A 21685-nucleotide genomic window follows, 5' to 3' on the forward strand; every position below is an offset into this window, starting at 1 on the left:
GACCCCGGGGCTGTCCTGAGCCCAGGACCCGTCAAGCCTGCCTGCGTGCCCATGGCGGGGGAAAGTGGGGGCGACGACTGTGCACACCAGCTTTGGGGCCGGGGGCCGGACTAGCCCGACAACCGCCCTTCCTGGCTCCTCTGCTCCGGGACCCATTCGAGGCAAAACAGGTCACCGGCGCGAGCGAGGGAGGCTCCGGTGTTCAGGATGTCCTGCCAGGCCCAGCACACCAGGTGCCTGCCCACGGGGGCGGAGGGGCAGAGCGGCGCCAAGGGCGTCTCCTTAGGGCCCCCAGGACACCCGCGTCCTCAGCCTCCATGAGCCGACGTGGGGAGGGCGGCTAACATGCCGGGGGGGGGCCAGGCCCAGGGAATCACCACCACCAGGGCAAGACGGTGCTTATCAAAATACTTTATTTTAGGAGACCCCTCGAAAAAAGACCCTCCACATTAGACAGACGCCCAACAACACCCTCAGCCTTTTTTTTTTTTTTTTTTTGGTCTTTTCTGTATTTTTTTTTTTCCTTTTTAAATCAACTAAAACAATCTGAGGCTTAAAATAAAAGACAGGAAGTATTTCCCGATCGGACTTCAGTCAAGAATATAGATCTATTTTCTGACCCGGGCCGGGCAGGGGTGGGGCGGCGGCCGCTCAGGAGCTCGCGGCGCTCCGGGACGGGAAGGAGCGCGAGCGGAGGACGGGCCGGCGGGGCAGCCTGGCTGGCAGCGGGGAGGGAAGCCGGGCAGGCGGCCCTGGGGCCCGGGACTGCTCATTTACATGACCCTGACGCCCAGCTTGGCTCCTGCCGCGGCCGGCCTGCCTCTGTCCGGCGGGACCTCTGCTCTGGGACGGGGCTGCGTCAGTCCGGCCTGGTCGGGAGGACACCGGGACGCGGCATCATCTTCATCACGGTGGCTTCTTTTCCAGCTGAGAAACTTTTTTCTTTTTTAATTTTTTAAAAAGATTCACAGCCAAAATGAGACATTAACTTCAAAATCCCAGACGGCTGTGCTCGCGCTAGTCCCAAACACACGAGTGCCCGCGGCGGGGCCGGCCGGCGGGGCCTACACCTTCCCGGGGATCTTGGCGCGTTTCCGCGCGATCGCGTCCTCCACGGCCTTGAGCTGCTTCAGCAGCTCCTCGCGCCGCGACAGCGTGCTGGCCTTCCCGGACTTCGTGCCGGCGGACGCGGAGCTGGCGGGGCCGGTATCAGAGGCTTTGCCGGGGACGCTTGTGACCTTACTGGAGCTCTTGGACTGGGGTGACAGCTGGCGCTTCCTGCGTGGGGGGAAGGGAGGGTCAGAGGTCAGAGGTCAGAGGGTCCACCAGGTGCCTCCGCGAGGCAGGGGCGCCGGATAACGGCAGCTCCGCCCGGCCTTGCTGGCGAGCGCCCCCCGCGCCCCTGCCCTCGGCTGTGGAGAGCGAACGGGGCATGGCATGCAGGGCTCAGCTGGCGCCCTGCTGACCCGTCCCTCCTGCTTCTGGTCCCTCTGCGGCCTCCCCCTGCGGCGGGGAGAAGCCCCACGCTGCTGACCCAGGAGCGGCCCTGAGAGCCGGGGTGTGTGGGGGCTCCAGGCATAGCAGAGTCCGGGACCCATCTGGCCCATGACCCTGAGCAGTGGGGTGGCGGGGAAGGGCCTCCCAAATGACCTCCTGCGAGGAGGAGCTCTCCACCCTGCTTCCACGGCCGACGGGGAAGGCGGGAGAAACTGAGAGCAACAGGAGGCCTTGTGCCAAGGGCCCGTGTTCTAGGACCTGCTGCGGGGCAGGAACGCGCTAGCTGGCCAGCCCTGAGGCCCCGGTGCCCGTGGGGTCTGCTCAGGGCATGGGTGGGGTGCTCACCTGTCTGGTGGGGCCACGGGCACCTTAGAATTCTGGCCTCTCTGCCGCTCTGGCTTTGGGGAGCCGAGTCTCCCACCGGACTTCCGGTCCCGAGAACCTGGATGACAAGGGGGTGGTTAAGACCATGGTCCCAACCGGGAGTGGGCTGATGCGCATGAACAGGGGGGGACAGCCCAGCCCGGACGGACGCCAGTGGCCCCGTGCCAGCGCTGCTGCAGCTCAGTACGGCCTGTGCGCTCTCACAGGAGGAGGCAACGGGCCGAGTCGGTCAGAAGGAAGGGACAGGGCAGCGCCAGTCATGCTGGAAAGCGAAGCTCCGGAGCCCACGGAGGCTGAGGGCTGGACAGGCCACCGAGCTCCCGCTAACCCGACACAAAACCCTCATCACTCACACCTGTGAACTGGGAACAAACAGGTAGGAGAGGGGAGGAAAGAGAAGTAAAACCGAGAAGCCGGGGGTGTTTGCCGCCCCGCCGTCGGGGGCGTGGGGAGGCCCGCGTGGGCAGCAGGGGTGTCCGGCGGCAAAGGCGAGGGGCGCCCCCTCCTGCTCTGACAGACCCCCTGCCCTTGCTTAGGGAGGAAGGCAGGCTCTGCACCAGCGATCAAAGCCGGCCAGGCAGATGGCCCGTGGACACCGGGGTCGGACTGCAGTGCCCAGCCCCCCGCCTGCCCTCTGCCGCCCCCCAGAGTGCGCGTGCCCCGTGCCACCGCAAAGACGCGGACTGGAGCCACCGCCCGTCGTCAGAAGGCATTTTCAGAGAGGAAAAACAAGGACACTTGTTTATTGTTCATGGAAATGTAGTTATTTTTCATAAAAAATGTTATTTGTTTAAAAATATAATACTTTGTTACTATTAACTTAATATTAATAAATGTTGACACTTTCTCCCAAGTTTTAACTTCTAACACCTTAATATTGATGGACGGACCCACACGAGCCCGTCCTGATGAGCACACGGGCCCCGGCCCTCTGCCCTGCGGGGCCCCGCGGAGCCCCGCAGAAGCAGGACGCTCACCTCGGTCTGGGGATAAGTTAGCCCGCTTGGCTGGAGGAGGACTTTGCCTGTCTTTGTCCGACGGTTCATAGCGCTTCCTGCTCCCTTTGTCGGCCGCCTGCAGCGACAGAGGGAACACCGGGAGGGTGGCAGGCCTGACAGGCTGGCCACCGGGCGGCACCGGCCCCCGCGGGAAGCAGGGAGCACAGCGGTGCTGGTCCACGCCCACCTCTGGGTGCTGACGGGGCCTCGAGGGAGGCAAGGCCAGGACTCCGGCCTTCATGCTCTGCAGCGAAGATACCGCAGAGTGTTCCCGGGGAGCCGCCAGCACTGGAGTCGAGGGAGCCTTGGGGACGTCCACTCACACAGGCCCAGCCACACGGAGAAGGGCTGGGGCGAGCAGCCACCACTCCCGGACACTCTGATCTCCCAGGACCTGCTACTGGGCTTCGTCTCCCCCGTGAGAGCAGCAGGACAAGTGGGCTGTGTCCAGCCACGGCTCCCTGGCCCCGGGACGTCGGATACCCCCGGGGACTGGGCTCCCGGAGCTGCACCAGCAGTGCCGTGGCCTCACCTTGTTCAACAGCGTCAGCTTGATCTCCTTATGGGCGACGAACGTGCCCTGCTGGGGCTGCCCGGGGGGCGCCTGCTGGGGGGCCGTGGGCTGCTGCGGTTTAGCGCCGGCGGAGGGCCTCGAGGACTTGGGCAGCTGTGCGGACGAGTCCCTTTTCCGCTTGTCCTCTTTGACCCCATCTTCTTTTTTAGACTTTCCTGCCAACAACAAATGCTAAGTCCCAGGCGCCATCCCGGCACGGCGCTCTCCTGTGGGCCTCCCGAGGGCAGACGTGCTCTCAGCCAGGCCGCGTGGCTGTGGGATGGAGCCGGGCGGTTCCTGCGCTTTCCTGTTCACCCGAGTGAGGCAGCGCACACCCTTTCCACGAGGGGCCTGCCCGCCTCTGCAGCCACAATGCCCGGGATACGAGGCCCCCCTGTACCTTTCTCCTTCTTGGTCTGGGCTGGGGTGGGGGACCGCGAACTTGCTGAGGACACGGGGCTGGCCAGGTCTGCGTACATGTCGTCTGAGTCCACGCTGTGCACCGAGCTACTACTCGACGTGGCGCTGGACACCGAGGAGACGCTGCTCACGCTCAGGGACCTGGACACACACAAGCACGTCTGCACCCACGCGGCCCCAAAGGCGAGACGGCCGGGGCCCAGAGGCCACAGGGAGCCGGTCATGGGTGTTCACATCCACGGTCCCCAGCCTCCGGTTTAGAGAACAAGTGCCAGCACACTGGGGACTCCAGGGAGTAGAGTGGGTGGATCCAAGGCACCCCAGGGCGAAGGGATGCCCCGTCGCGGAGTCGAGGGCCCTTGCATGAATGAGCAGCCACCGTGTTCGCTGGGCAGGGACGTAGGACGAGTGACTAAATGGGAGTGAGGCCGGTGACGACAGGGCCGAGGGCCCAGGTTACGAGGCCGAGAAGGGGAGGCTTTGCACTGTGGCCACACCAGACCCTGGAGTGGAGGCTGCCCTGGCCCAGCACGCGGCTCTGGGAAACACGGGGACGGCGGCCGGCTCGCAGGTGCTGTGGCCACGGCTCCCGCTATGATGAGGACGTGCCACTTGGCAGGCCGCTGAGTTCTGAACGCTCAGAAAACACCGGAAGGCCCGGGGGAGAAAACCGGGACCCAGTTCTGTTTAGAGACTGGGTCTCTGAACCTCTCGGAGGAAGATCTGGGCTGCGTGGAAATGAAGGAGCACGTCCGCTCCAGGAACCTAAGCACTGGTGGGAGGCGTCTTCTCTTCCGACAGCTCAGGCGCCGCATTCTTTCCTACTTGACTGGCTGTCCCCTGGGCGCCTCGAGCACGACGGGCGGGCCGGCGGGAGGGCTCCCGTGTGCGGGCCCGAGGGGGAGGTGGCCAGGGTTCAGGGGGCCAGGGAGGTGCTGACAATGACCTGGATCTGGAGCTGGAGCCGCTGTAGCTGCTGCCGCTGCCGCTGCCGCTGACCGTCCGCCTGCAACACAGAGAAGCCCGCCGTGTGGCTGCCACGACCCCCGACCGGCCGGCTCACGGTGCGTGGGGCTCTGCGTGCTTCTAAGTGCGAGTTCTCCTCCAGAGAAAGACGCCGGCCTTCTCGGTGTCCCACAGCAGCACTGCCCCGTTCTGGGAAGACCTCGCTGTCGAGGGGCGCCTGCATCCCGCACGACCACACCTCTGTCGCCATGATCAGGGGAAACTGAGGCTCGGGGAGGTGACAAGACAGGAGAGCCACACAGGACAGGGGACGGCAGGCCCCGGCCTCAGCTGCTTGCCCCGGGAACCAGCTGGAAGCCCGTTTGCTCACCTCCTGGGGGGGGTCCGAGCTTGCCGCTGCCTCCTCCTGGCTTCCCGTGGGTCTCCTGGCTTGGCGGGCTCGGGGGCTGGAGCAGCGGTTTTGGGGGCCTGAGGTGGGGCTGGAGGTGGGGCTGGCTTTTTCACTGACTTCTCTCTGTAATGGGAGATGGGGACGGGGTCAGAGCCGGCCCCACGGGCACAAGACAGGTCCGCGTGAGGAGCCCCGAGAACCACGGAGCCGGCGCTTCCTCCGGAACGTGCCTCACCCCAGCTGCTGGCCCCACTCATGGGGCAAACCTCCAAGGCCACCAGGACCCCTCGCGTGCGGGACCCACACTGCAATATAAAGAACGCCAAAAGCTTTTCTGCGCTCTAGGTGTGGGGCGAGGACCCCGCTGACCGTCCTGGGGCCGGTGCAATCAGCAGGGAGCCACGTTGTGGGCAAAGGCGAGCCGCTGAGCACAGCGACGGGGGTGGCCAAGACGCGCCCACACGCTGCCTCCCGTGTTCTCGAGGTCCCAGCACACGGCCCGGTTTGGACGGCTGTGAGCCCGGGCATCAGTCACGCCTGCACACCGTGCCCTCCGCGGGGGTGGGTGGCTCCGGGTGCCCACGCGCTCCCGAGGGCTGCTGGCAGCCTCCGTTCCGGGCGCCCATCGGCAGCGCGGAGCGTTTCAGTGCCGTCCACCTGGCGAGCACCAGGCTACTGGCCACTAAGTGAGTCGCACATGTGAGGACAGGGGACAAAGCAGGGGGGGCGCTGGCACCACACACAGGCACCGGCCTCGCCCGCAGGGTCAGTCGCACCACTGGCTGCCTTTCAGTGCCCTGCTCAGGAAAGGAGCCTGCTTTCCCTTGGCAGGGCGGGGGGGGGGGGGCGCGGGGGTGCGTGGGCATGGCTGCAACCTAAGACACCACCTATTACGGGTTGTAACCAGGTGGTAAGCTCCCGGGGTTTCTAACTTGCCACATCAGTCACAACTGTTGACGAGGATCAGCGGAACTCCCCGCTGGAGCAGCGCATGCGAACGAGGCCTGTCCGGCAGGCCGCCCCTCTCTGCACATCCTGGACACGGCCCTGGAAGCACGACGGCAACCACCACCCTCGTGCCCGCTGGTAAAAACAGCAAGGCCTGCCCCTGGCAAGCGCAGTGGTCTGACCCGAAGGAGCACGGCCATCGGCACGGTCCACGCAGGGGTGCAGGTGTGCCGAGGTGAGCGTGGCCTTGAAGTCCACAGGCCAGGAAGAGAGAGGCTACGTTGTGGCCTGGGGCCCCCAAGCCTGATCCCCCGACACCTCTGCCCACCTGCCTAGGGTTCTCACTGGGACTTCCTCACAGAGGCCACGGGGGGCAGAGAGACAGCAGGAGAGCCTGCCTCACGGGGCACTTACCCTGCTTTCCCAGGCGGTGGAGCAGGCTCCCCCTTGGTTCTAACAGAAGGTCTGTGTGGGGACGGCGTTGGAGACGGGGAGGGAGACGAGGAGAAGGAGCGGGACCTAGGAGGAAGCAGACGCATGAGGAGGGAGCACCGCAGGGCCCGTCTGCACGGAAGCACGCCGGGGATGTCACCCAGCTGCACAGAGGACGCTACTGCCAGGCTCTCCTCAGCTGCTGTACGTCCAAAATGGCTTTTGGGCAGCTCTCGGGCCTCCCCTGCAGCACAGGAGATGGCGAAGCAGCGACAGATCCTGCAGGAGGCCCGGCAGCCATGAGGCACACACTCTGCGCTGCTGGGAAGTCCAGCATGGACTCAGCGACACAGGCAGGACGGAGGGTTGAGCAGGGGAGTGGAGCCCTGAGGCCCAGGGGGCTGGAAAGTGGGGTGGGGTGGGCGGGGGCGAGCAGCACGAGGTAGGGCCTGGCGAAGCCCGGGCGCTGCGCCCGTGGAAGGAAACGGTGATGGGCTCCAGGTTCATGTGTCAGCGGCAAGGGCGGAGAGCCCCAGGCTGGGGACGCTGGTGGGAAGTTCTGGAGGCCGGCCTGGCCTGGCCACGACTCTGCTGTCCCGGGATCCGGCTCTGCACCCCACGGGAGGCAGGCTTCCGCAAGGCCCCCGCGCTGGCGTTCTCTTCCAACTTGTAGACACTTGCACCCAACGCCCCGTTTCCCACCAAGCCACGGCACCGGTAAAATAACGCGGGGCCCCTGCAATCCCACACCCTGAGGTTTTGGAGACAGGGGTGTGGAAGAAGTGCCCAAGTCCTCCCTCCTGACGCTCTTTGGCTGGGCTGGGGGTTCCCGCCCCGGGGACGGAGGCCCCCGCTAACTGCAGGAGGTCGGAGCCGGAGCACACGACCCTGCGCACACCGTGTGCGTGTGGCCCGGGCACCACCTGCACCAACAGGGTCTCTCGTCTCCTCCCAACTGTGGCCTTCCCGGGCGGCTGCGGTGCCCTATGGAGACGGTGGAGCTGGGGGGGTGACCGTGTGGCGCCCCCGACGGGCCGTCCTCCACCCCCACCGTCCTCTGGCCTCGCCCTTCTCCTCTCCTAACTCAACCCTGAATGGGGGGAAGGGAAAGGAGAGGGGCCGGGGGTCTCCCCACGCAGGGGTGCCCTGCAGCGCAGGCCACCTGAATGGGCTGGAAAGACTGAAGCAGCAGACACAGAGCCTGAACAGGCCTGTTTGTTCTGTTAACTGGGGACTGTCCCTACACAGACAACAATGGAGAATCCTCTAAAACGCCAGTGTCTCTCTTCAGTGGAAAAAACACACGTGTTGTCTGACCCTTCTAGAGGCGTCCACAGAACGTCCTGTGAAGACGGAAACGGCCTCGGAGGCCTGCAGTCGGGGCGCGCACACTGTAAAGCCGTAACTGAATGAGAATGTGAATCACCGCCCGTGGCTAGTGGCCCAGCAGGTAGTGCAGGTCCACAGGACGTGGCCACACAGTGCCTTGTCTTCTGACTTCAGTGCACACACAACACAGGCCCTGGGGGGCTGCTTCCGAGCCGCCTCCCGACACGGGCCCGTGCGCTGAGCCCTCGACGCCAGCAGCTTGTTACCTGGCGACCTGCACACATTTCACGCTACTCCGAAGTGACTTCGAAACGCGGCTCAGGCCGTGCCTGGCGGGATGCCGGTGCACAGTGTGGCCTTGCCCAGACGCGCCCCCGCTGCCCACAGTGGCCGGCGGCGCACATACCTGGACCGGCTGCCTGAGAACGAGCTGCGTCTGGAAGACCGGCTGGAGTAGGAGCTGTAGGAGGACGAGCGGGAGCGCGAGCGGGACGAGCCGGAGCCGGAGTACGAGGACGACCGTGACGATGACCTAGAGTGTCCAAGGACAGGGCTGGGGGAGGGGCCGGTCTTCCTCCACCTCCAGCCTGGCCGCCGGGACCCGCTATCCTCAGGTGCCGACCCAGGTGACGTGGCCCCAGGCCACCTGCTCCCGCACCCCCCTTGTCCTCCATCCCTGCCTGTGCACACCGGCCACCTGGCCACACACCCACGCCCACCCGGCCTCTGGACCCCTCTGTGGGCGTGCCGCAGTCCAGTTCCCTTTCTGGTGGGAACAGGGTTTAGAAAGCAAGACGTGGGTAGGTGTGTGCTCACTACTGCTGGCGGGCAGCTTCCAGGCCCCGGCTGGACAGAGCCCCCCGTGCGGTCACACATGGATTCCTCTCTACCCATCTGGGCACTGACCTCCCCAGGCCCTGGCTAGCATGGCGGGCTCCTGCCGGCCTCCCACCCCCACTGTGGGCCTGCCTGCTTGTTCCCACCCAGTCACGCTGCAGCCCACACCGCGGGAGGAAGAGAGGGGCTGCCTCCATGGCCGGGCTCGCGCCATCCTCCTGGCCTTCTGCCTCATGGGGTCTCTCCCAGAGGGACTGTGTGAGCTCTCCCTGCCTCGCTGGCCCCCTCACCGGGTCTCCGTTCTGGGTTGCCAGCATCCTGGCTGAGGTCAACCGTTCCTTTTGGGGGTGTGAAGCCTTACGGAAGTTGTAAGCCTCAGCTCTGTCTGCCGCTGATGCCCCAGCGCCCCAATTACTCAGTGAATCTCTTCTAGACCAACAGGCGCCCCTTGAGCCCTGCTGACTGTCCTCGGGCCAGCGTGGGGTAGCCCTCTGGCAGCATCCGTGCACCGTCACTGTGACTGGCCAGCCCCCTTACCTGGAGGAATTGGAGGCAGAGGCCGATGAGGCTGATGTTTTCCGGCGCCTTCGTGCCCGGCTAGGGGAGACGGACACCCCGAGTTTCTTCTTGGGAGACTTGGACCGGCGCCAAGGGTCCTTCCACTCATCCGCTCGCTTCACCTGAGGTCCCGCAGCGGCGGCCTCCTTCTTTGGTGGCTCAGCTTGACGGCTAAAATCAGAGGTGTTAGCCACTCTGGGACCGTCCTCTGTGACAGCAGTGCCGCCGGTGAAGGAAACAGAGCAGGGTGGCAGCATAAGCGCCTGCTTCAGGGGGAGCCTGACAAGTAACGGGTCACCCACCAGGGCCACAGAGCTCACTGCCAGCATGACAAGCAGAGCCAACACCACGGACGGTCTCCACGCACGTGTCCTTCCTGGAGGAACATGTTCTTCTTTCTCCTTCACGGACACTAAACACACTGGTACTCACTTTTTTGGGTGTAACGACTTAGAGAATTCCCCACCGTACTGCAAACTCTGCAAACAATGGGGTAGCCTTGTCTGCTATGTTCTCTCTAGAGCCGGCACACAGCAGGTGCAAGACAAATTCTTCGTTTAAGGGCAATAAATTACTTCTTGCCCTCCACTTATGGCCAACTCATCTTTGACAAAGCAGAAAAGAACGTTCAAAGGAAAAAAACCAGTCTCCTACACAAGTAGTGCTGGGAACATGGGACAGCCACACGCAGAAGATTGAAACTGGACCATTTCCTTACACCACACACGAAAACAGACACTAGATGGCTGAAAGACCTCAACGTGAGGCAGGAATCCATCAAAATCCTTGAGGAGAACACAGGCAGCAACCTCTTCGACCTCAGCCGCAGCAACTTCTTCCTAGAAACATCTCCAAAGGCGGGGAAGCAAGGGCAGAAATGAACTGTTGGGGCTTCATCAAGATCAAAAGCTTCTGCACAGCAAAGGAAATAGTCAACAAAATTAAAGGACAACTGACAAAATGGGAGAAGACATTTGCAAACAACCTATCAGATAAAGGGCTAGTATCCAAAATCTATAAAAAACGTATCAAACTCAACACCCAAAGAACAAAGAATCCAATCAAGAAATGGGCAGAGGACATGAACAGACATTTCTGCAAAGAAGACATCCAGATGGCCAACAGACACATGAAAAAGTGCTCCACATCACTGGGCACCAGGGAAATACAAATCAGAACCACAATGAGATGCCAGTCAGAATGGCTAAAATGAGCAAGGCAGGAAATGACAGATGCTGGCGAGGATGCAGAGAAAGGGGAACCCTCCTACACTGTTGGTGGGAATGCAAGCTGGTGCAGCCACTCTGGAAAACAGCACGGAGGTTCCTCAAAAAGCTGACAATAGAGCTACCCTATGACCCAGCAATTGCACTGCTGGGTATTTACCCTAAAGATACAAACGTAATCCGGAGGGGCACGTGCACTCGAGTTTATAGCAGCAACGTCCACAGTAGCCAAACTTTGGAGAGAACCTAGATGTCCATCAACAGATGAACGGATAAAGAAGATGTGGTATGTGTACACAACGGAATACTACGCAGTCATCCATAGAAATGAAATCTCGCCATCTGTGACGACGTGGATGGAACTAGAGGGTATTAGGCTGCGTGAAATAAGTCAATCAGAGAAAGACAATGATCATATGGTTTCACTCATACGTAGAATTTAAGGAACAAAACCCATGAACATGAAGAAAGAGGGAAAAAGAGAGCAAAGCAAACTGGAAGAGAATCTTAACTCTAGAAACAAACTGAAGGTTGCTGGAAGGTGGGGGTGGGTAACTGGGTGACGGGCATTCAGGAGGGCGCGTGATGGGCTGAGTACTGGGTTTTCTATGCAAATGCTAGACAACTGAATACTACATCTGAAACGAATCATGTACCACGTGCTGGCTAACTGAATTTATATAAAACATTTTTAAAAACGCCCTAAGGACACATTAAACTGAAGCATAAAATCCCTGTTATATTGGCCCTAAACCCCAAGAGTGTTTACCATAGTTCAGAAGCTTGTATTATTGGAAAGGTAATCGCAGAAGGAAGTGAAACCTGTCAATGCCAGCCTGTCCCAGGCCAGCCCGGGGCTGCCATTCCTCCCTCCATCCTGTGCTACTCTCGTCCTAAGAACGCTGGTGTGGGGTTCTTCCTCAGTCAGCATGGCGGCCCAGCTCGGCCGGCCTGCAGCCCCTCTGACAGGGCAGCAGGGCAGACAGAAAGCGAGGGACAGACCCCTCTTGTCACCATTAACTGTACTGGGAGCTCTGGCAGCAGGGAGGGAGAGAAAGGACAGAGTGCCGCTGCCCGTCCCCTTCATGGCCGGAAAAGAAATCCACGGAGGGGGCAGTGGTGGCCAAAGCAGGCCATCGCCGCCTCCAAGAGTCAACCTTTCCTCCCCAGGGAGACTCTCGCAGGCACTCTGGGGGTAACACTGTGGGCTTCGTGGTGAGCTGCCCTTTCCCCGGGAGGGGCCGCCAGCCCACGCACACCGAGCCACCGGCCAGCGCCTCCTTCCCTCTGAAAGGCCGGTACCAGGCCTGGTAGTGACCCCGCAAAACGACAGATCCCCCAAAGGGTGGCAAATGGGGGGGGGGTCCTGATTTTAATTAATTTGTACGTAGACAACCATTTTCATTTTTTACTTATTTTCAACAGTTACTCACTAGGACAAATGATTTGGCTTGTTTTATGGAAATGATGTAGTTTCTTCTTAAAATGTATTTAACCCTAAAAAGCAAAAATAACGAAAAATATAAACAGTGTCCATGGGCCCTGGATACAGAAAACCATGCTGGCGGCACAAGAATGAAGGAGTTTAGGGAGCAGCTGCGGGAGGGGTCCCTTCTGCAGACCACCGGACTCAAACACTGTTGAGCAAGGCCACAGATCTGGGGACCCGGACCAGGGAGCAACAGTTTCTGGCTTGGACACAGAACTGGAACCGTCCACGTTAATGGCAGATGTTTTGGCGAAACGACTGAATGGACACCCAATAAAGAGCTCTTGGGAAACCCTGGGGGGGAAGCATGCCCGGCACTGGGGAGGGCCGGCGGAGGCAGGAGGCACGCCCTCGGACTTCCACGCGGGGGGCCACGTGGGCCGGCATGCAGGCCGGGGTGACGGCAGCCACCGTCCAGGCTGTCTGTCCTTCCTCACTGTTTTCTTTGTTCTTTACAAAGTTCTCCACACTTTGCTACCCCACCCTGTTTCATGTCTATCACAGAAAACCCCCAAGTGTTACTTAAGAAATGTTTCCCTCCTGCAGAGGACAGCTTCTGCTATGCCGACGAGCACACAGGCCCAGGAGTTTTACTAACGCTTGGTCTTAGCGACGCGTTCTCATCTCTCACGAGGCCCCCCTGCAGAAGGAAGGGGCTCCGGGGCTCCAACCCGTGCCGCTGCAGGGCCAAGTGGCTCTTATGGCCGTGGCTGCCGACCCTCAGCGGCCTCTTGGCCGCACACCGGCAGGGACGGGAGAGAAGACGCCCCGCGCAGGTCCATAAGCTGAACGTGACCTGTCGGTAAGGCAGCATGGCTGGTGCGGCTGTGCTCTGAAGCCCCGCAGGGCGGCAGCCCTGCCCCGGAGCCTAGGACCCGGACGGTGCGGCTGGCGTCAGGTGGGTGCCCGGCCCCAGAGTCCGACCACCTGACAAACGCTGCACCAAACCGAATCGGAAACCCCGTGGGCAGGTCAGCGGGTCAACAGTCTGAAGACGCAGGGGCGGGGAGGCGGTGGGAGGGCCGGGCGCAGCAGGGGCAGCGGGCCAGCGTTTGCATAAACCCTGCTCCACAGAGAGGGGAAACGGCCTCGCTCTGCCCAAGGAAGGGGCCTTCCCCAGCCCTGTGACCGCGCACTCTTATCTTCCGGGCTCCAAGGCTCCGCTCGAGGCCTGGAGAGGGACTCCGGGGAGCAAAGATCAGCAGCCAGGCCTGCCAAACACAGACGCCACACAGTACAACCCCGGCCCGACAACTCACAACACGCCTCGCACGTCACATCAGGGCTCAGAGGCATGAGACGTCCGTGACATGAGGCCGCGACATCAAGGTGTTTGGAAACACCGAACAGAGCAGCTGCCAAGTTTGGGGTCAAAGATGACGCGAGAGAAAACATAAAGGTGTTCTTCTAAAATCGAAAGGCCTAGGCAGCCAATAAAGGTCCAGGAAAAGGGACTTAGAAGTGACTGAACTCTTCACACTCCAGTCACAGCACTTGTCACGGGATAGCTTGGCCGCGACTGCATTCTGGGAGCCTCTGTGGGGCTTTCGATGAAAGCCTGAGCTGTGATCACCTCCCCTAACCCCTGGGCAGAAACCGCCACCGGGGGTCCATGTGGCTGGGCTGCCACACCCCTCCGTGGGACTTCTGGGTGGGCCCCCAGTGCACCCTGCTGAGCGCCACGCCTGGGAAGAGACCCCAGGGGCCGGCAAGGCACCCCTCCCTCTGGGATGCTCGCCTTGCGTGGAAGTTCCACTTCTTCCTTGTCTCAGACTCTGCGGAGTTTTTACGACCCACCCCGGCGCCCTACAAGCCCTCTTCCAGCCTTGGCCAGGCCATGGGTCCCTCTCGCAACAGACACACAGTAAGATGCGAAGAACGTAGACCGGCCGCTCGCGGTTCTCATTCTGGTGCCCCCCAGGCCCTGACAGAAGCCTGCAACGCCGGCCGATGCACGCTCCATCAGTGAGGCGCACAGCAGCACCCCGGAACCCTGACATTTCCAGGGGGGGAAGCCGGGTCCTGACCAGAGGGGCCCAAGAGCGGGTCACTGCTGTGGACGGTTCCCCCGGGGGTGGGGGGGGCAGGACAGACAGCCTTTCCCAAGTGAGAGAGCATCCGGTGACAGACCCACCACGTTCACTCTCCAACTACGAAAACATCCCTGAACTTCATCAGGAACAAGTAAACCTGAGAGAGGGGACAGCAGAGGGGACAGGCCCGTTCCCACCCACTTCCACTTTAACTTCTGGCTGAACAGAAGGAAGAAAAGCCTCCTGTTTCAGTGGGTAAGCGGCATTCCCGTCCACTTCCTGACCGCTGCAAGGCCCATGACGTTGCCCGAGGCTCCTCACGGCTCCCGCCCCTGCAGCCTCCCCCGTAAGAACCCAAAGTTCCCCCCGGGGGCGGGTCACGCTTGAGGCGGCTCAGCGGCACGTCCTTCTGCCTCACGGCTGCATCCATGTCCACGGGCATTTCTCCAACCCCTGCTGACCACAGATGTGCGGCCTTAGACGCGAGTACACAGGGGAATGCGACCGTCTGCCTTTTTGTCTTCGGCAGTCGGGCAGCTTCTGGAGCATGCAGTCGCTTACGTCCCGGGCACAACGACCTCCTCGGGGGCAAGCGGTTCAGCCGTGCCCAGGACGGACAAGAGGTCAGGACAGTGAGCTAAGGTTTATTGCATCTCCAGACGAGTGCCTTTTGCCCTAACCAAAGATTACTGACTGTTCTGACGCCAGGCCCAAGAGCGGCTCGGAGCGATCTCCAGCGCCAGGCTCATCAGGAAGCACGAAACGTCACGCGGCGGGGAGCAGAGTGGGAGGCTGGGGCGACCTGCCGGCCCACGGCCTCGGGACAAGGCCCACCCGCTTCCGTGGGGCCACGTACACCCCGCGGGGCTCCTGACAGCCATCTGGGTGTGGTCGTCGGACACCAGCACGCAGGTCTAGGGCCGTGTGATCAAGCACAACTTGCCACGTTCAGGGTCCTGATGCCGACAAGCTGCAGCGCTGCGCGAGAGAGGGGCTGAGGAGCCACGACACTGCGGCGAGGGTGACAGGCAGCAGGAGTGGACTGCGGCGCTCAGACAACCGGGAGAGTCCGCAGAGGGGAAACCTAATGTGTAGTTGTTGCAAAACACAGAGCAGACCGGAGCGAGGGTCACCTTCTCTCTAGGGCGGCAGATGGCCGTGCTGCCTCGGACGGGACACACACAGCAGCGGTTCCAGCGCAGCTCACGTGGCTACAACCAACCTCCCTTGCTTTGGTGCTTCCGGCCTCCGAGGGGAGTCCAGAGCAGTGGCGGCCTCTGGGAAGGGTTCTGGGAGCCCTGTCAAGACGGGCGTGAATGCCTGCCGACCGCCAACCCACTCTGGGCCCCTGGGGGCCTCACACTGGATGCAGGCCCCTGGCACCCTGAGACGAGAAGCCCTCGGTGGAGACGGCAGGCAGGAACCGGGCTCCCTCAAGAGGACGGAGGAGAGCTCCCGGGAAGTGAGGAGCCTGCCCTCTTGGCCCCAACGGGCACCAAACCTCACACGTGCATCTGAACATGAGCGAAGTGCTTTAAGCAGTCCGGGCAATCCCTCCAGGAAGATCCCAATTACTACCTTTATCTAGAATGAAATTAATTTGCATATGTCAAAGAGCACCCTAATTACCGCCCAGCTTCGCCCGGGGCGGCACGCCCACTGGCTCGGCTAAAGATCAGAAGGTTTCACGAAAGGGATTTCCCTCTATGCCCTCTATTTACATAGATGCGTTCCACAGAAATGCTTACAAGGTTTTGCTCAAGGCCTAATTCCAGATGGGAACCCTAAAGGGGGCAAGAGACCACGGCCCCGAGCCTTGGCCATCTAGAGGAAAGCTCGTCAGAACCCCCGGAGGGAGATGTTCCACAGAAAACACTTGCCAAGCAGCCCCGTGGGAATGGCCCGGCTCCGGCGGGGCAGGCAGGAGAAGGACAGAGGAGACAGGGGACGGCGGTGGGGGCAGGGGGCGGGGGGCTGGGGGACTAAGACCCAGGGAGCCGGGCACTCTGCCGGCACATGGTCCTCGCCGCGCCTCACCCCACCGGGCCGAGGCTGTGCCCCGCTGCTGGGCCACGGGCATCTGGGTAGCAAGAGCTCTCGCCGGCCGCAGACAAGCCACACCGAGTCTATCCTCACCAACTGCCACGTGTGCCCATCTGACTCTGCAACGAGCAGTCCTGGGGCCAATCCGACCCCACTGCAGCGTCCTCGAGCACCAGCAAAGACGAAGGCTTCCCACTCCACTCTGAATGCAGTCATGACTGTCTCCTACTTGAGGGGAGAAAAGTGCTTCCCATCCAGCTGTTGATGTAAAATCCCCACCCTGTCCTAGGTAGGTAAGTAAACTGATCTAGAAAAGGGAGCCGACACAAACGTACTAGGCAGGGAAATTCAGCCGCCTCCTAAAGTGGTCACGCCAGCTCCGGTGCTCAAAGGGAAAGGAAACAGGAGGACCGTGCTGGAAATTCTGCTCTGGGGAAACCCTAGCCCTTTGTGCTGGCCCAGGGCTGGCGGGGTTCCAGCCAGGGTGATCAAAGATGGGGTTCAAGACTCCCCAGCAGCAATGAGAGGCTGAATCCAGACCAAGGAACAGGGCACACCTGCCTCTGCCCACAGGAGCATGAGTGAGGGTCTGGGGAAGGAAAGGGAGCTGGAGGGGAGCCTAGCAAAAGGAAGAAGACACCAGGGGAGAGCAGGTCTGCCCGGTCTGGTGAGAAAGCTGCATCTCATTTTAGGAAGAATCCACATAGTCCCGCCTCCTGAACCTGCCCCAGCTGGCTCAGCGCTCCCACTGACCCTGACCTTCACCCGAAGGCCCGAGGCTGTGCAAATGCAGGGCTTGAGGCTGGTCTTCACAGGGATCTGGTGCCTGGGGCCTAAGCCAGTACACAGCAGTCTTTTTGGATTCACATGCATACCCCGTGGAGGGGCCAGGCAGCACCGGGAACACGAGGGCCAGAAGGGCATCTGTCCCACGAGTTAGCAACAAGCAGAGATGGACACGGCCACTTGCACAGCTGTCCTCCCTCCAAGAGGTGCTAAAAGTACACTCAGGTGTATAAAAATGTCCCTGAGCTGGACACACAGACACTTGACTTGGAGCTATCTGGCTTCTTGGAAACAAGCAGGACATGTGGAGGGGATGGGGGACGGCGGTCCGTAGCCAGAGTACGTAGGAGGAAACACACTCGAAAGCCATCCAAGCACTGGAGTGGACCAGCGGATATGCCTCGGGATGCCAGAGAGTGACGGGGCAGAGTCACAGCCTCGACATCATCTGCCCATCTTCCCTGTGTCTCTTCTTTCCAGACCAGGCATCTGGACACGCGGGAAAACAGCTTTTAGGCACCTGGAGAGCTGAACTCTGTCCGCAACTTCATCAGTCCTACAATGTTTGCTATGACAAAGTAACAAGGGAGGCTACTACCCAACCCCAAACTCACTAACAGCACCATCAAGTGTCTGTGGGCTCCATGCCCGTGGCCCAGCGACGGGGGGCCCGATGCTGTGGCGGCCTGCAGGGGACTGCGCTGAAGAAGGCAACAGGTGGTAACACATCGTCCACAGTCACGTGACATCAAGGAGCGCTAAGAGCCACGACGAACTATCTAGCAGGGCGGGAGCAGGCGGGGAGGCCCCTCCCAGCAGCAAGATGTGAGCCTCGTCCTGGAGACACGGAGGCGGGGCACAGGCCGATGGTCAGCAAAGTCTGAGGCGTGAGCAGAGGGAGCTGGGCCTCCTGCTCCAGCAGCGCTCCCAGAGCAGACACAGCCCCGCCGTGGAGCCCGCACTGCACTTGTCCTGCGCATCTTGGGGAAAAGGGCTTCTATCAAAACGGGGCTGCAACGGCCCAACGCTAGGAAGACGAGAATCGAGCGCTGCCGCTTGCACGCAGCTACACCTTCAGGACAGCGTCAAGAGGCCGCCGCGGCCCGGACGGTCATAAAGCTGTCGGAAAACAGCGGTCTCAGCGCGTCCGCAATGTTCAGTGCATTCTGAATGTTCTTTAAAAACATTGTTTTGCCCAATGTTAGGAAAGTATGAGAAAATACAGCACATTACTGAGGACAATCTATCACGATCCGGAGGAAGGGAAGAGTGAAAACCTGTGCTCACAGAGACTGCGCACCTGCTGCTTCCTGCCAGAAACAGCTGCACAAGGGGCTGGTCTCAGCAGAGAGAACAGGAGCCTGGCTTCATACACCAAAAAACTGTAACTGACAAATAAATTCGGTACAAAGGAAACAAAGGATACAAAGTCAATGTCACACACAATCGGTTGCATTCTTACACACTAACAACCCGAAAAAAACAACCAAGGAACATTCTCATTAACAACCGCATCAAAGTACACTGGGGGACACCTGGGCCGCTCAGTCACTTAAGTGGCTGCCTTCAGCTTGGGTCATGATCCCAGCGTCCTGGGATCAAGTCCTACATTAGGCTCCTTGCTCCGCAGGGAGGCTGCTTCTCCCTCTGCCTCTGCCTGCCAGTGCTCTTTCTGACAAATAAAATCTTAAAAAAAAAAAAAAAAAAAAAAATACACTGGGGGTGACTGGGTGGCTGAGATGGTTAAGCGTCTGCCTTCCGCTCAGGTACTGATCCCCAGGGTCCTGGGATCAAGCCCTGCATCAGGCTCTCTGCTCAGTGGAAGTCTGTTTCTCCCTCTCCATCTGCCCCTCCCCTCCCTACTCTTAAAAATACATAAAAATCTTAAAAAAAAAAAAAGTACACAGAAATAAATTGAGCCAAGGGGGGTGAAAGATATAGATACTGAAAATTATAAGACATTAATGGAAGAAACTGAAGACCACACAGATAAAGAGACATATATCCCATGTTCACTGACTGGAAGAAAGGATACTATAAAAATGTCCCCGGGCCGCCTGGGTGGCTCAGTGGGTTAAAGCCTCTCTGCCTTCGGCTCAGGTCATGATCTCAGGGTTCTGGGATCGAGTCCTACAGCGGGCTCTCTGCTCAGCGGGGAGCCTGCTTCCTCCTCTCTCTGCCTGCCTCTCTGCCTGCTTGTGATCTCTGTCAATAGAGCCAAAGAGCCAGAGCAAGAACAAAGCTGGAGGCGTCAGGCTTCCCGATCTCAGACTGCATCATTAAGTCTGAGTCATCCCAACTGCACAGTATCACGTAAAAACAGCCACAGATCAGGGCGCCTAGCGGGCTCAGCCCACAGAGTGCAGGACTCTTGGTCTCAGAGTCGTGAGTTCAAGCCCCATGCTGGGTATAGAGGTTACGTACAAAAACCCAAAAACTAAAAAACAAGAACAGACACAGGGCAATGGAACAGAAATGAAAGCCCAGAAAGAAACCCACACATATACAGCCCATCACGACACAGAAGGCAAGAACATGCAACGGGTAAGGGCAGTCCCTTCAATGAATGGTGTTGGGGACACTAGAAAGCCACCGGCAGAATGAAACTGGACCCCCACCTCACACTGCGCCACAAATAACTCCACGTGGATTAAAGACTCAAAATGGTGAGATGACCCAAAACCATGAAGTTCCTAGAAGAATACACGGGAACAAAAGCTCCTTGATACGCATCTCAGTAAAGTCTGTCTGATCAAGACATCTGCAGCACAGGAAACAAGATAAAGCATAAATAAGTGTGATCACTGCACTCTACCCCGAGACTAGTAATACAATATGCGTTAATTAATGGAACTTATATAAAAAATATATATCTGAGGATGGAAAATGAATTAATCAATAAGCAGGACCACATTCAACTAAAAAGCTTTTGCACAGAAAAAATAATAATAAAACGAAAAGACAACCTACAAGAATAAGAAAAAATAAGTACAAACCATCTACCAGATAAGGGGTTAACATACAAACTATGCCAAGAAATTCGTACAACTCAAGAGCCAAAAGAAATCGGACTTAAAATGGGCAATTTCCTGACCATTTTGTAAAAGAGGACATCCAGACGGCTAACAGGTCCGTGAAAAGATGCTCAGCACCTCTAATGATCAGGGAGGGACACGCAGGTCAAACCCACAATGAGGTATCACGCCCCACCTCTTCAAGTGGCCGAAATCCAAAGCAGAGCTGGTCACCGTGTCAGTGAGGATGAGGGAAAGGGAAGCCGGCGTGGCCCGGCCCCCACTTCCGGCTAAGCACCCAGAGGACATGAGATCAGAAAGAGACGTCTGCACTCGCCTGCTCGCCTCAGCCGTGTTCTCAACAGGAGCCTGTGGCTGGACACACGATCAAGGCAATGTGGACGGACCGCACGATGGTTACGGCTCAGCCACGGAAAGGAGGCTTGTCCCGCCCTCGGTGAGGACTCCGATGGCGACCGAGAAGTGGGCTGAGTAAGTCAGACAAAGAAAGCGTCTCTGTTCTCACTGTGCCTGGTCACTTACATGTGGCATCCTTTTCTTTCCCCTTAAAGAGTATTTATTTCACAGAGAGAGAGGGAGAGAGAGGGAGAGCAAGAAAGGGAAGAAAGCAGGGGAATGGGAGAGGGAGAAGCAGGCTTCCTGTCGATCAGGGAGCCCAATGCTCGTCCCAAGATGCTGGGATCGCAACCTGATCCGTGGGCAGGTGCCGAATGACTGAGACCCCCAGGCACCCCTTCTAACTGGAGCCTAACAGAGCCGCGCTCATGGAGACCAACAGCAGAACAGCGGGTGCCAGGGCTGAGGCTGCCAGACACGGGGAGCTGCTCCCACTGCAGTCAGAAGAGGAGTAAGTCTGAAGATCTCGTGTAGCCACAGGAGCTGCAGCGAGGGATTCTGGCTTGTGCCCGTGAAAGCTGCCACGAGGGTAGATCTGTCGTGTTCTCCCCATGCACGTGCGGCGGTGCCGGTGCTGACGGACAGCGGAGGCCGTTCTGCGGCACAGAGGCAGGGCCACGCGTCACACCGTGTATTTTAAGTTTGTGCAATGTCACACGTCAGCACATGTTAACTGCGCCTAATAAAGCTGGAAAAAATGTAAAAAAAGAGGCTTTTCCTCAAAAAAAGAAAAAATGGACATCATCAAGAAGGCGAACCTGAGAATGCAAAGTTCGGTGGGGGGTGCGCACGCGCACGAGGGTGCTGGACAAGGGGTTTGTATCCAGAACACATTCAACTCAGAAATAAAGACAGCGAGCAAATAATAAAATAAGGAATAGGGAAAAGGATCTGAATAGACGTTTCTCTAAAGAACATACACCAAGAAGCGCATGAAAAGAGGCTCAGGAAAATGAAAATGAAGCCACAGCAAGCTCCCAGGTCACCCCCGGCAGGACGGCCACCACCGCAGCAAAGGTAGACGATAATGAATCATCTGGGGGAGGGTTCCAGCCCTCACACATTCCTGGTGGGAATGTGAAGGGATGCAGCTATCTAGGAAGATTCTAGAAATTCCTCCAAAGGTTAAACACAGTTACCATACGATCCAGCAGCTCCACTCCGAGCTGTACGCCCAAGGGAAGCAAGAGCGACTCCCACACACACACGTGCACGCGAATGCTCACGTTCACAACAGCCGAAAGGCAGGAATAAACCTAAGTGTCCGTCTGTGGCCGAGCAGGTAAACAAACAGCCGTACACACCCTCACAGCACAGAGTAGCAGCCAGCGCAAAAGGGAGCGGAGTAAGGGTACGTGAACCTC

At 59.4% G+C, this 21685-nt stretch overlaps 1 protein-coding gene across 4 annotated transcripts in view; it reads right to left on the reverse strand.

Moving 5' to 3' along the window:
- Window positions 1-395: 395 nt before the first annotated feature.
- The window catches only part of ZC3H18 (zinc finger CCCH-type containing 18), a 60035-nt gene continuing 38745 nt past the window's right edge, over window positions 396-21685 (reverse strand). For all 4 annotated transcript variants that reach the window (XM_059151315.1, XM_059151319.1, XM_059151318.1 and 1 more), the window contains 10 exons: window positions 9293-9484; window positions 8325-8450; window positions 6572-6676; window positions 5189-5332; window positions 4799-4858; window positions 3833-3993; window positions 3412-3608; window positions 2859-2955; window positions 1843-1939; window positions 396-1278 (listed from right to left, as the gene is read on the reverse strand). In XM_059151315.1, coding sequence (XP_059007298.1) covers window positions 1065-1278; window positions 1843-1939; window positions 2859-2955; window positions 3412-3608; window positions 3833-3993; window positions 4799-4858; window positions 5189-5332; window positions 6572-6676; window positions 8325-8450; window positions 9293-9484 — 1393 coding nt within the window. In that variant the 3' untranslated portion in view covers window positions 396-1064. The remainder of the gene's footprint in view (window positions 1279-1842; window positions 1940-2858; window positions 2956-3411; window positions 3609-3832; window positions 3994-4798; window positions 4859-5188; window positions 5333-6571; window positions 6677-8324; window positions 8451-9292; window positions 9485-21685) is intronic.

The sequence above is a fragment of the Mustela lutreola genome, chromosome 16 (assembly GCF_030435805.1).
Source record: "Mustela lutreola isolate mMusLut2 chromosome 16, mMusLut2.pri, whole genome shotgun sequence".
NCBI lineage: Eukaryota > Metazoa > Chordata > Mammalia > Carnivora > Mustelidae > Mustela > Mustela lutreola.